The sequence below is a fragment of the Lactuca serriola genome, chromosome 6, assembly GCF_051521515.1.
Source record: "Lactuca serriola cultivar US96UC23 chromosome 6, Lser_US96UC23_V15, whole genome shotgun sequence".
In the NCBI taxonomy this organism is placed as follows: domain Eukaryota; kingdom Viridiplantae; phylum Streptophyta; class Magnoliopsida; order Asterales; family Asteraceae; genus Lactuca; species Lactuca serriola.
The window spans coordinates 146,278,111-146,291,805 of NC_136413.1; the positions used below are offsets into that span (position 1 = coordinate 146,278,111).

At 34.5% G+C, this 13,695-nt stretch overlaps 1 protein-coding gene across 1 annotated transcript; it reads right to left on the reverse strand.

The window, feature by feature from the left end:
- Positions 1-586: 586 nt before the first annotated feature.
- MDAR6 (monodehydroascorbate reductase 6) lies at positions 587-4,004 on the reverse strand. Its single transcript, XM_079004794.1, has 17 exons — positions 3,781-4,004; positions 3,495-3,687; positions 3,293-3,392; positions 3,150-3,227; positions 2,993-3,064; positions 2,744-2,862; positions 2,583-2,667; positions 2,424-2,513; positions 2,229-2,330; positions 2,070-2,159; positions 1,920-2,003; positions 1,756-1,827; positions 1,480-1,663; positions 1,340-1,402; positions 1,212-1,252; positions 983-1,096; positions 587-876 (listed from the first exon to the last, which is right to left on the reverse strand). The coding sequence occupies exons 1-16, from the start codon at positions 3,788-3,790 to the stop codon at positions 983-985; spliced, it is 1,497 nt and encodes a 498-aa protein (XP_078860920.1). The 5' UTR covers positions 3,791-4,004; the 3' UTR covers positions 587-876.
- Positions 4,005-13,695: the final 9,691 nt, after the last annotated feature.

Below are 13,695 nucleotides of genomic sequence, written 5' to 3' on the forward strand. Positions count from 1 at the left end.
TGGGAAAAATAAAGAAAAATAAAAAAGAAAAAATGATGTGGCAGTAGGTTGGGAGTGAACGACTCCCTCCTCCCTAATGCACCATCAAACTTTTTTAGACCAAAAACATATAATTTTGCCAACCGGAGAATTCATTTTTGCAATTTTGTCTTTATATTATTTAACAAATGGGAATGTTATTTTATCTATTAATTTTTTTTTACTTAATTAGATTTTTTGAATTACTCAAACAACTAATATATCTATATAGGTATTACCATTTCGTATAACAAAAACACATAGAAACGTTATCTTCTACAATGTATTTTAATCAAACCTGATTATCTAATTCTAGTTCTTTGTACACATGTCGGTTTTGCGTTCTTTTCATTCAACCGAAAAACATGTAGAGCTGTAGATTTTGTTATTCAATTTTGTTTCTAACTCAAGAACTACAGTAAAATAGTAATTCTTTTCTTTTACTTTAAAAACTCTACAACACAATGCAAGTGTACGACAAATTTATATCCAAACACCAAATATGCATAAACGAAATAACATTTTTTTTAATAAATAACATGTTAAAACAATAAATCTACACATGAAGTTAAGAAACTTATTACTTTTTATTACACCTCAACTTATGTATAATTTCCGTTCTACACATGAAGCTAAGAAAATTATTACTTTTTATTTTACTCAACTTATGTATAATTCCCGTTGCAATGATTCATTACAGCCATCATGTTTAGGGCAAAAAGGGAAATTCACATATATAAGCTTTATAAATACAATGCAACCAAGAAGATGCTCTGCATGTTGTACCTTGTGCATTACATGTTGCACATCCTGACCTCTCTCGAGATAAATCTGTCGTAATACACTCTTCCTTTTTCCCTACACATTAATAATAACAATAAGTAGAAAGTGAGATGCTATAATAAACATATATATACTTTCTTAATAGAAATAAAACAATGAAAGATGAAAGATTAATTCTAACCTATAAAGAAGCTCCCGCAATCTCAAGGGCTTCCTCAACAGAAGCTGCATTTTGAAGTTTGACTTTGTCAATTGATGGTTGACTCCTTGCAAGTTTAGGAAGCAGTTGGAACTCCTACAATAACAATCATATAAAAAAAACATTTCACCGATTAAATCAATAAAATGATGAAAATATGTTGTGCTTTTTTGTATTTCACACTAATTTGACAAAAAACAAAAACACATACCTCTGGAGATCCACTTTCAAGAAGAACACCCTTCAATTTACCTGTAAAGCACCAAAACCATATATATTAATCCTCACTCACTTCTCACTTATTGTTGTAGGTAATATATAGAGGGGAGAGAAGATTACCAGAATCCAACCAAAATGTAGCAATTTTTGGATCGAAATTCCCAATTTGAATTGCTTCTCCAACTGTTCAACAAGGGTACAAAAGTTAATCCGAAATTTCAATTCATAACTCAAAATAAATTTATCACAAAGATTGTTACCATTATCTCCAAAAAATTGCCACCATACTTTTCTTGAACTTCCTTCATATTCAAAAACTCTCGAATAGAAATAAGGAAGATAATCATAATTGTGAGTTTGTGCAGTTAGTAAAGCTTTTACACAATGCTGTGCTGAACCACGCGCATGATCCACATGTTCTACACGTGATATCCTATCATACATCTGTTTATTAAACCAAAAAAAAAAAAAAAACAAATATTAATCCAAATGTCATCAAATAATCGGCTACTTTTTATAAATAAAAAAAAGTCTACTTTGAGTGGGAATGCTGCCACATCACCAATAGCGAATATTCCTGGTACATTGCTTCTGAACAGGCCATCAACCTGTAACTTAGTGAAATTATTGATTAAATTTTTGCTTTTTTTTGACAATTAGAATTATAATTTAGTGAAATTATTGATTAAATGAGGCTAACCTCTATCCCACCAACAGTTGAATTTAAGGTAACAGCTTTTTCAAAGGGACCCACAGCAGGTTTTGCTCCAATACCAATAACAACCTGCAAAGTATGGAATAAGCAAAAGTTTTGCTTTGTACTAAAATGTAAATTCCTAAATTTATTTACCAAGTCTGCTTCAATGGTAGATCCATTTTCAAGTTTCACACCTGTCACATTTCCATCAGGACCTGATTCCAAGCTTTTTATAGATGCACCCTGAAAACCAAACATCATGTCAACAAAGATTTAACCATTTCTGTGTGTATGTGTGTGTGTGTGGAGAACCTTCATGAGCTTGACACCACTCTGTTGGTAGAGTTCTTCATATTTTTGGGCTAGTGAAGGAGTAAACAGCCTTGGTAAAAGATGGTTTTCTGGAAATATAACCTGTTGTTGTACAACTGAGTTTTAATTATGTGTTATATTGAATATTGTTATTTAAAATAAAATAAAATAAATGATTGTGGTGTAAATTCTTACAGTTGTGTCAAGATTCCATGCAACAGTAGCAGCTGCAACTTCCATGCCAATATAGCCACCACCAACGATAACTACTTTTTGTGCTTTCCCCTAAAAAAAATAATAATTATAGATACCCTTAATACAAGTTGGATATAAGATAAATTTAAAAAGAGATACCAGTGATGATATTAATGAATCTGCATCAGCAACATCGCGTATATAGTGAACTCCATGTAAGTTTCCCCCAATTTTCTCTGGAAATCTGAAGCAATGGAGGATAAGTTTCAAGATTTTCCTTTCCCCTAACAACACATAAACAACAATCTTTTTTATTTTACCTAGATGCAGTGCACCCTGTGGCAACTATGAGTGATCCATATTTGAGAATTTTTCCTGAATTTGTTGTCAATGTTTGATTCTTTGCATCAATTGTTGTCACTGGATCTTCATAAATCATCTGCATTTCACTTTGGTAGTTAAATATATTATACTTTTACATGAATCAAAGCAAAACAGACACAAAGGAATGGAAGTGCAATGAGAATTTGTATTTAGTTGCATAAAGATAAGAAGTGCAAATAAAATACCTCTATCCCTTTCTCCTTATACCAATCAGGAGTTTGCCTCTCACCTCCTGAACCCACACAAGTATGAAAACCCTAGAGGAGTATCAATGGTGGGAAACAATGATAAGTAAACTACAAAAATTACTGCATTTTTATCAGATTGAGGAAACTGGCTTACAGGCAAACGAGCTGGCTTTTTGTCTAAAGGAAATAGATAACCTTTTGTTAGAGCAGGGCGCTCATATGGAGCATATGCCTGCAATTCATTGATAGCAATGTTAATCCCTAAACCCTAATCAATTAACAAATGAAAGAGAAGACCTCTTTGGAAACGATGCAGAGCTTTCCATCGGCCATTCCATGTTCGACAAAAGTCCTTGCTGCATATCCAGCAGCATTTCCACCTCCAACTATCACAAATCTGAAATTAATTCAAAATTCTGACCATAAACCCTTCAGTTGAATCTCAATCGATGATAGTGTAACATAAGGAGCAAAGTAGCAACAGTAAAATCAGACTCACTCTCGATTCTCATTAGCAAAAGAGGATGATGCAGAAACGACGAAGTTTCTCCGGTGGAGGCTTCTCGTTCTCGAATAAACCACACCAGAGTGCTGACGATTGAGCGACGGAGATTGAGGACACCACAGTGAAATCCCGTGTTTGATCGACATTGAACTTGATATGGTCGACATTGATCGTCTAACAGACGCAGCTACTCAAAATTAACGAATTTGAGGAAGAATTAGGGTTTATGATAAGGTATAGGAATTTGCTGTTGTGTATGTGCGGAAGATATAGGTCAAACCTGATCGCATTATGGAGATGATGAGCCTGGTATGATCTGTGTATAAACAAACATTAAACTAAAAAAATAGTATTTTATTGCCTCTTGGATAGATGGAAAGGACACTTGTAGTCCTCTGATACAGTTGAAGAGTCCTCTGATACAGTTGAAGGACACTCAAAAGGTTCTCTGTTTGTTAGAAGATTCTTGGTGACTTTGAAACTGCTCATAACCAATTTGCTTGTTTCATGCTTCCATAGTATGCATGTGGCATCTTATATGACCATTTGAAAATTTATCTTATAAATCACCATTAAAATCTTGCTCACACTTGAAGCGAGTGTGAAACGAGTTTGCCACAATTTGATGTTTTGGTTTTGGACATGATCTACTTAGAAATTGTATCTAGATGATATTTTTATAATTGTAATAATGATATTTATTAAAAAAAATCATTAAAAATCCCTAAAATGATATATAAATTATCATTATTATGTTTTTAATAAAAAAAATATGAGTTTTTTTAATGAAAGGAATGTAGATGATATCTTTATTTTATATATTTTAATAAATAAATATAAGATTTTTTCAAATAAATTCAATATATATATAAAAAAAAAATCTTTAGAAAAGTCCTTAAACTTTAACCTTATTAATGAAAAAATCATTCATGTTTTATTATTATTATTATTATTATTTGGCAATTTAATCCTTAAAATCGTCACTAACCCGTTACAAGGATTGGTTTTCAAATATATATCGGTTTCAATAATTAAATTGCAAAATAATAATAATAATAATAATCTTCCTATTCTAATAAAAGAATAGTTTTATTCTTCTTTTGCCAAGTGTCACCTATTAGCCATTCTATTTAATGTTACGCCACTTGTCAACCTATTGATTCTAGATTTCAAATTTCAAAATTTTCATTCAAATTAAACTAAATTAATAACATTATAATAAAAATTAAAATAACATTAATACATACAATAAGGTGATTATAATTTTATATAACTAGATAAATATCTCTTAATTAACAATTTATTTAAAATAATTGAATAATAATTTTCAGTTTTTACTATGAAAATTTAATTAATTTTGTAACCATGGTTTCTATGGTTTATAAACTAGTAATAATAAAAAAAAAATTCGGTATGACTTTTTTGTCAATAGAGCTAAACTATAGAGATTTTTTTAATTTTATTTTTTAATTTAACTTAATTTATTATTATTATTATTATTATTATTATTTTGCAGATTTAATTTCCTTTAATTTTTGTAAAACTTTTTTAACTAATTCAATTTAAATAAAACCCTTAAATTTCATTAATTAAAATTAAAAATACATGACATTAAATTTAAAACCTAAAATGTTAACAAAAAACATAACATGAAATAAAAAACCTAAAACTTAAAAAAACACAACATAAGCTTAAAAAAGAAAAAAACTAAAGGTTATATACATTTTCCTAATTTCGACTTTTATCACCAAAGTTAATTCACGTTTCTCCAAGATGTGTGCGTTGTGTCTTGCATTAAGAGTTTCATGTCATCAACATTTTGTTTCATAAGCTCTTTTCTGTAGGAAATCTAAAAAATTGTCTAATCTTGCATTTAGACCCTTGATCTCCGCACACATCACTTTTAACTCATCCTAATATATGGCTTTACCTTTCTCTTTGTCTCTTCCCATTAGGTGGAAAGGTAGTGTAATTTGAACGGTAACATCATCCTTGAGGTCGATTCTAACATGAACATTTCATGTAGTGTAGTCAAATTCAGATGTTTTTAAAGGTTTTGAGCTACAACCGACATTTTGTTCAAATGTTTTTGTAACATCCTCTTTTAAGAAGTTTATTATTTCGGGATTGTGGATAATAAATGGATCAAGCAAAAGCCTTAGGCTTCAAAGGAATGGGTTTAGACCTTATTGGATGATGATAATGTTGGATTAGTGATTAAAGTCTTTGATTTGTGCTTGGAAGAAAAAGGATAAAATGGGAAAAGTAATATTCCGAGCTTCTTGTATGGATTATGGTTTTAGTTCGATATGTATTAAGTCAAAAGTAATCAGATAAGGTTGTGGGGCTCGTCAATACATTTCGGTTCATATAAAGAACGCCCAAAACGGAGTTGAAACGAAGAAATTATGACTGTTTGAAGTTGGAGTGAAATTGGGTGAAAACCCGTTCTCAAGGGGTGAGAAGTAATTCTCATGACGTGAGAGTCCTTACGAGGTGAGAATATATTCTCACGACATGAGAACTATGTAGCCTAAAGCCCATGGAATTTTTAGGATTTTCAAGGTATTTAAAGGTAAGGATTCATGCTTTAAGGTATTTTCATTGCCTCCATCACATCTAGAACCTCTTGGGAGAAACCCGAGCCTCTATTTACAAGATTTGAGCATCCCCTCTCCTCTCACATCCATTTTTTTTAGAGTTTTTGGTGGTTTTAGAGCAATGTTTTCATGCAAGATTAATCATTGAAGCTTGGCAATTGAAGATCTCAACTTTCATCCACCTTCTAGACCTTTGTAATTTATAAAGTTCGAAGCTTTATTACATTTCATCTTTGGATCTAAGTGTATTTGGTGTTTTGGTCCATTTTAACGAGTTTTGAGTGAGAGCCGAGAATAAAGTTTACAACTTTATTACTCTCCAAGGTCCCAAGAACATTTTATGTTTTATATCTGGACTCCAATACTTTTTGATCAGTTTTGAATGTTTTCTTGGACCTCTTGGACTAGGAAAGTTATGATCTTTTTCATTCCCTTGTAGCCATGCAAGCTATCTTGGTCCTTTAGGCCATTATGATGTATTAAAATTTAGATCTTGAATGATTGTGGCACTATTTTGGATAAGGAAACTTTATTCATCTAAACATCATGTTGATCCAGTTCTGAAGGTTGAAAACTTGGACTTAATGAATTAAGTTAAGAAAGATGCATTTTGGGTCCCTTTGAGACTTAAAGTCCACATCTTGGTGGTTTGGACCTTCCTAATGGATAAAGTTAGAAACTTTATCCATTAAGGCCTTGGAAAGGATCAGATCTGAGATTTGGAGCTCTTAAAATCGGAAGAAATTGGACTAAGCTCGTTTGAGCTGTTCAGACCAGTCCTTACGGTGTAGCTTTAGGCCAACATGATGGGGCGACTGGGGAATCATCAACTATTTTGGTATTTAGTGCCCATGAAGTGGCCAAGGAAGGCCACAATATGGAGAGCTGTTGTTAGCAATTTTAACCTTAGCTTTGACTGTTGACATTTTGACCAGTTTGACTTTTGGTCAAACTTGGGTAGAATTGAATATTTGGCTAAGGATTTATCTCAACTTGGTTTTAGGAAGCTTGGGTTGGTTGTTTTATTGCTGAGGTAGCTGTTGAGCTTCTGTTAAGTTGTCCAGGTGAGTTTTCCTCACTATACTCGTGGGTCGAAGGCACCAATGCCGACCCACTAGATTATGTATCCTGGTATATAGGATGATGCTATGTTAGACTGATAGAACTGTATGATTACATGTATTCAATGATTATATGTTGGATTGGTAGATTTTTATGATTACCTGTACTTGATGTTATATATTTATCTATTGCATAAGTTGAACATAATGTAGGTGGGTTTAGGCTGTACTGCTTTGTGCTGTCAGCCAACAAACCCGAGCAATCCAATCGGGAGATGTAGGCTAGTGGCAATCCAATTGGGAGATTGTGGTCCAGAGTGGAAATCCAATCGGGAGATTATGGGCCAGTGATAATCTAATCGAGAGATTGTGGGCCAGAGTGGCAATCCAATCGGGAGATTATGGGCCAGGGTAATCCAGTCGGGAGACTGTGGACCCAACATGCAATATGTATATTTGTTTGGTTGTGTGTGGTACATTGGGGGAACTCACTATGTTTCGTGCTTACAGTCTAATTTCATGGTTTCAGGTACATCAGATGATCATGGCAAGGCGAAGACATGATCATACACAATATCCTTGGATATTTTATTGATCGATGATTCTAGGATACTCTGATTTACGGTTATGACTTTTGGAATAATGTTTTATAAGACTTATGGATTATTAAATGGTTTTTAAAATAAAATGTTTTACTATGGTTTTTGGGATGTTACAAGTTGGTATCAAAGCCCTGGTTTGAGAGAATTGGATGAACACTTGTGTGATTCTAGACTCAAACTAAGGATCTGTAAAATGTTTTCAAAATTTAACTCTAAAAGAACCGACAAAAAGGATCTGATCTATACATAATACAATCAGTTGGAGCCAAGGAAAGTGATTCCCCAAGATATCCATATATGTTTATGTATTTCTGATATGATAGAATTGCATGCTAGTATGTAGACTAAGGATCTTTACGAATTGTATGATATAATTCCTAAATTATGATGCTTGATAACATATGAGATTTCTTGTATGCTAGGTGGAATTGCCATCATTACTGTAGTTGCTTAGTGTATGCATCATAGTTGTACATAACTATAATTTATAGCATGAGAAGGTTTGATTTAGCCTTATTTCCTGTTCATTGTTTGGTTATGGGCTTAGGGTAGAATCAAGTATTCGACTGTCTATAAAATCTAATGTTATGTATGATTAACATGCACGAGCAACTGCAGGGTTGGTGGAAGTTCCATGAGTGCGTATTGCAGCGTATGTTTGATACCATGCACGAGCAACTGCAGGTTTGATACCATGATTTGTGGCAGTGCTTCAGTATTAGTCGATCTTTGGTTATGGTTGTTCAGGCTGAGGGTGAGTCTGGTGATTGTTTGGGCCTTAGTGGCCATATCAGTATTGGGTTTGAATGGTTCAGACCTAGGTGAGTTAGTTGATTTTGAGGTCTCGAGGGCCTTGCTTGACATAGTGCTAGTTGAGTCGCAAGACTTAAGAAGGAAGAAATTGTGATAATCGGCTCGAGGATTGTAGCCAAAGGTTGAATGATTGTCAGATAGATTGGAATACCACTATCTACGGCAGGGGTTATGTTCTTTAATTTTTCTGTGTTTGGAGGCAAGCGAGAGAAAACATGTGATTTTAAGAGTTAGGATGTAGACCCAGCATAGGGCTAGATAGTTTCGGTTTTTGGCAGCAAGTATGGTAGTGTGGGAATGCATAAGTGAATCCTTGTGGTATGGTTGCCTTGAGATGAAATCAAGGGTCTGCTTGCTTTGAATATAGTTAGGTTAGCTGCTAGTTGATTGTTTCATGTGATTAGGGAAGTGCATTGGGAACGAAATTTTTGTTGTCTCTGATGTATCCCAACTATGAATTGATGATTAGGGATTTGTAGACGAGGTGTGTGGTGGTCCATTTGTTTCTAGATATAGAATTGGTGTTATGAATGGACATAATTATTACTTGTGTATATGCATGGGCTTCTTGATGTTAGAGGCAGTTATGATTGGGGAGTTTCTGAGGTCTCCATTTGAGATTCAAAATCTCTTTGAGTTTGCTTGGTCTTTATTTGGAACATCATCTTGCGTTGTGTTAAACATTTTCCAAGGGTTAGGAATATTATGTATTTGGTTGATCCGATTTGAATTTTTGCTTGTTTGAAATGTCAGTTGGTGGAAGTTCGAACCCTATATGGGGGAGAATTGGTCTGTTCGAGTTTATGGTTTTAGAAGAATGGGTCGTAGAGATCTACGGTTTGGGTATGCGAGACTTTGGTTTAAGATTTGGTCAAGACGGGGGCACAAAGCAAGTTCTTATAAGATATATGTGATTAGGAATGCATGGGTTGTCTTCATGGCAGGAAGCTGTGAGCAAGGAGCTCGTTGTAGACAATGGTTCCTTTCGGGAATGCCAATGAATAGGTCAAAAGTCATTTGGTTCACTTAGGTTGAGTAACGTTTGTTGAGGGATTGTTATCTCGTTGTATAGATTGCTATCTATAGTCTAGCATGGACAATTGTTGATCGGTAAATCAGCTTCAGTGTAACACCCAAATCCTAAGGTAATTCAGTAATTTAAGAATTTAAGGTCACCATAGAGTGGGGGAAGGTGCCATGACATAGCGCTTCAAGAAAAATCGTGGGCTCATTTAAGGCTGCCATGACGTGGCAATATATGGACACAGTGTGGTGGCTGACAAATGACAAACCCTATTTTTAGGTTTTGCTTCCTATTTATAGGAATGAGGGGGCTAGGGTTTTCTCACCCTTAACCTCCATCAACCCCCTTTGAGATTTGAAAACCCTAATCCTTTCCTCCATTATTTGATCCTTGTTTTGGTGATTTTTAAAGACATTGAAGAAAGCAAGAAGAATAAGTGAGCTTAGAATCTGCAAGAAAGATATAATCCTTGTTGTAGCAACCTCCTAGACTCTTGTAAGTCCTCAAAATCAAACCTTTATGTTTTTTGTGACTAGATATTGCTATTTTGTCCCTTAATCTTCATGTTCTTGATTATTGGGTGGTGAGATCTCATAAAGTTTGCAACTTTATGAATCTCCATGCCATTTAAGGCATGTGGTGCCTTGGATATGAAGTATTAGTGAGATTTGATGCCATGCATGGATCTTTGGGTCAAAAACCCTCATTTTGACCTAATAAGGGTCCAAGACATGCATTGGACATGCATGTATGGAAAGTAAGGGTTTTTATGTGGTTATAAGATGCTAGAAACATGCCTGGAAGTAGGGATCTAGTAGTCTTCAAGAGAAAGTGCTTAATGGGTTAACCCAAGTTATGTTTTTTCCTTATTTAGACCTAGAAGTGAGATCTATATCTCTTGGAAGGTCTAAAGGGATAAAGTTGGAAACTTTATCAACTTGGACCTTAAGATGGACCAGATTTTAGCTTTGGAGCTCTTGATGTTGGGAAAAGTGACTTAATGGTTTAAGCTGTCCAGACCAGTCCCTACATAGTGACCTAGGTTTCCATGGCGTAACGATTGGGTTGAGACCCCTATGGTTTGTTGACTAGCAGCCATTACGCGCCTACTAGCTGGAGTTGACTTTAACTTTGACCAAGTTTAAATTAGGGGCATTTTTGGTATTTTGCATTGTAGTTTGAGTTAGGTCATTGTTTGTTGTTTAGGTGACCTGTAGACTTGGAATTTGGAGAAACATTCTTTTTTGCTATATTTTCAAAATGTGAGGTGAGTTCCTCACTTTACTTGTGGGTCGAAGGCGTTAATGCCGACCCAATAGATTGTTATTATGCTTTAGAATGTTACTACGCTGTAGTGATCTGTATGATTATTTGTTTACTGTTATAGGTTTTATCTGTTGCATATGTCGACATAGTGCGGTTTGGGTTGAGGCTTCACTGCTATGTGCGTAAGCCAATAGACCAGGTCATTCCAGTCTGATGATTGATTGAGTTGAGGAAATCCAGTCTGATGGTTATGGGCCGAGGGTAATCCAACCCGATGGCTGTGAACCCGAGGGTAATCCATTTTGATGATTGTGGACCCAACATGCATGTTTTGTATTTGATCTGTTATGTGGATTATTTTGAGGAGACTCACTAAGCTTTGGCTTATAGTTATGTGTTATGTTTCATGTTCTTCTGATAATCTAGGAAAGAGGAAGGATTGATCGTGCACATCCTTTAGATTTATGAGATTTGTTCATGGGATACTCTGATTTGTGAATATGAAATTGTGGAAACTATGTTTTGTAAACATTTATGGTTATGGAAAAAATGAAAAATTTACCTTGATTTTTGGAATGTTACAAGTTGGTATTAGATCCATAGTTTGAGAGAATTGGATGAGCATTCGTGTGACTCCAGATTCAAACTAAGGATCTATAAGAGTTGTCAAAAAAGTATACCCCAAATTACTTACATTGTTATTTGTTTTTGATGTTATGATAGAACTGCATGCTAGTGATAGGTTAGAGATCTTCAGGAATTACATGATAAAATTGTCTAATGTATGATGCCTGATAGCCTAAGGGAATTATATATATATATATATATATATATGAAATTGACATCATTACTGTAGTTGCTTAGCGTGTGCATCATAGTTGTACATAACTAAGATTCTATAGCCTAAGAATGCTTTGTTTATCCTTATTTCCCACTCCTTGCTCGGTTGTGGGATTAGGGTAGAATCAAGTATTCAACTGTCTATGGGATACATCGTTATGTATGATTAGCATACACGAGCGGCTGCATGGTTGACAGAAGTTTCATGAGTGAGTATGTGAGCAGTCGGTCAGATGAGGAATGATTAGCCACTCACGAGAGAGTGAGTATAGGATGTATGTGTATCCTAGTTATAGGTTTGTTTTTGTGTAGTTTATGATGATCCATTAATACAGATACGTGTAGGTGTGGAAGGTAGTATATGTCGTATTACTGAAAGCACAGGACCTGTACACGTAGTAAGAAAGTCACAAGCCCTGAGGGTTTAGCCTCTCTGTAATGGTTGTAATAGTATGATTGTGGCATTTCTGATAAATTTTGGTTCATTTTCTGTATGCTGTTCACGAGAGGATCTGGAGCGGGTGGCCAGGATAGGTTGGCATTGACTGATGATCAGATATGGGAGCTGATTGCCACTGAGGTGGCTACTGCTATCCGGAAATTTCAATGTTTGTTCAGACATTGAAACATAGTTAAATATGATCCGAAATAGTTAAATATGATCTGAAATTTCAATGTTTGTTCAGACATTGAAACATTGTGTTCGTCATTCTACTGCTCAAAGATACCACCAGGTAAGTTTTTTATATCAAATCTTCTTTTGATCTCTAAAAATCTCTTGCTAAAATCCGAGGATGTGAGAAAGAAATGGAATCTTTCAAAGTTCTGGTTGGTAGTCTCTCTCTCTCTCTCATTAAGTAAATGTAAGATTTTTTGTATATTGTTTGTGTAAAGTTTTTTTATGTCCTTTATCAGATATTCTTTTTAAGTTTTATGTACATTTTTTTATCTTTGAAATCTCTGTGTGCTAGTTTGAAGTAAAAAAAAACAAAAAGGTAGAACAGATCTATGGAGCTTGTTGGTCTGTAATGACCTACTTCCATGGACACTTTTGGTTGAAGCTGATGAGACTTTCATCTTGATGACTCTCACACTGATGTTCTCACTGATAAGATTCACACGCTGGCTTACTCAGCCATAGCTCTCGGTGTCTCCTTCTAGCAGCCTCATGAATGTCTTAATTCAATTTTTAGTCATCTATTTCTCTCAAATACTTAGCTTCATGATTTTCATCCATTTGTCTCACATTGTATTTCAACCTGATCAAAAGTTCTCTCTGATGATCTACGCTGATTGATTTTCATTGAATATCAATGTTGCTTCTCTTGTCACTGATGAATGATGTAACTATTGTGATACTGCTTGAAGTTTTTTTATTTTTATTTTTATTTATTATTATTTTTTAAAGAGTCTCAAAGATCAAGGGGCTGTTTGGTAACTTTAGATGGGTTCCTTGGTCAAGTATGGATTTTTTTGACCTATCACTTTCGTTCTTTATAGAAGATATTAGGTAGGGACATTTTGGTCACAATGATGTTGCTTGTGTGAGTAAGTAAAGAAATGGTATTTTCGTCCTGTTAGCACAAGTAAAAAGGAATGTAGCTCAGGTTATCACGTTGGGTATGTTTGTTAAAAGGCAAAGGATGCACAACTAGACTTGTTGTTTCTTATGTTTCCCTCTGAAGAAGGATTCACATGTACACAAACTGATATTTGGTTCATGTTGATGCTCTCAACTTTGTCTCAAATTGATTGATAATATTCACGCCGACTTCACTAATTGGATTCCTCAACCTCTCTTCTCACCTTATGAAACTTTACCAATTTTATTCTTGTCAGCGTCAACTCTTCATACATGATATGCTTTCATTAACAACCTCATATATTGTTCATCGATTCTTAAAAAGGAGGTTGATAATCTGTCAATTTACACAGATCAATGGGACCAACAAAGGAAATATTATGATTTAAATGCGGCCACTCCCATCA

What these genes read in the sequence shown, in the direction of transcription:
- MDAR6 (XM_079004794.1), bottom strand. An exon ending in ACAGGGTGCACTGCATCTAG is followed by an intron (nt 2,668 to 2,743) that starts GTAAAATAAAAA and finishes CCATTGCTTCAG; the next exon opens with ATTTCCAGAGAAAATTGGGG. An exon ending in TTGAAAGTGGATCTCCAGAG is followed by an intron (nt 1,097 to 1,211) that starts GTATGTGTTTTT and finishes TTGTTATTGTAG; the next exon opens with GAGTTCCAACTGCTTCCTAA.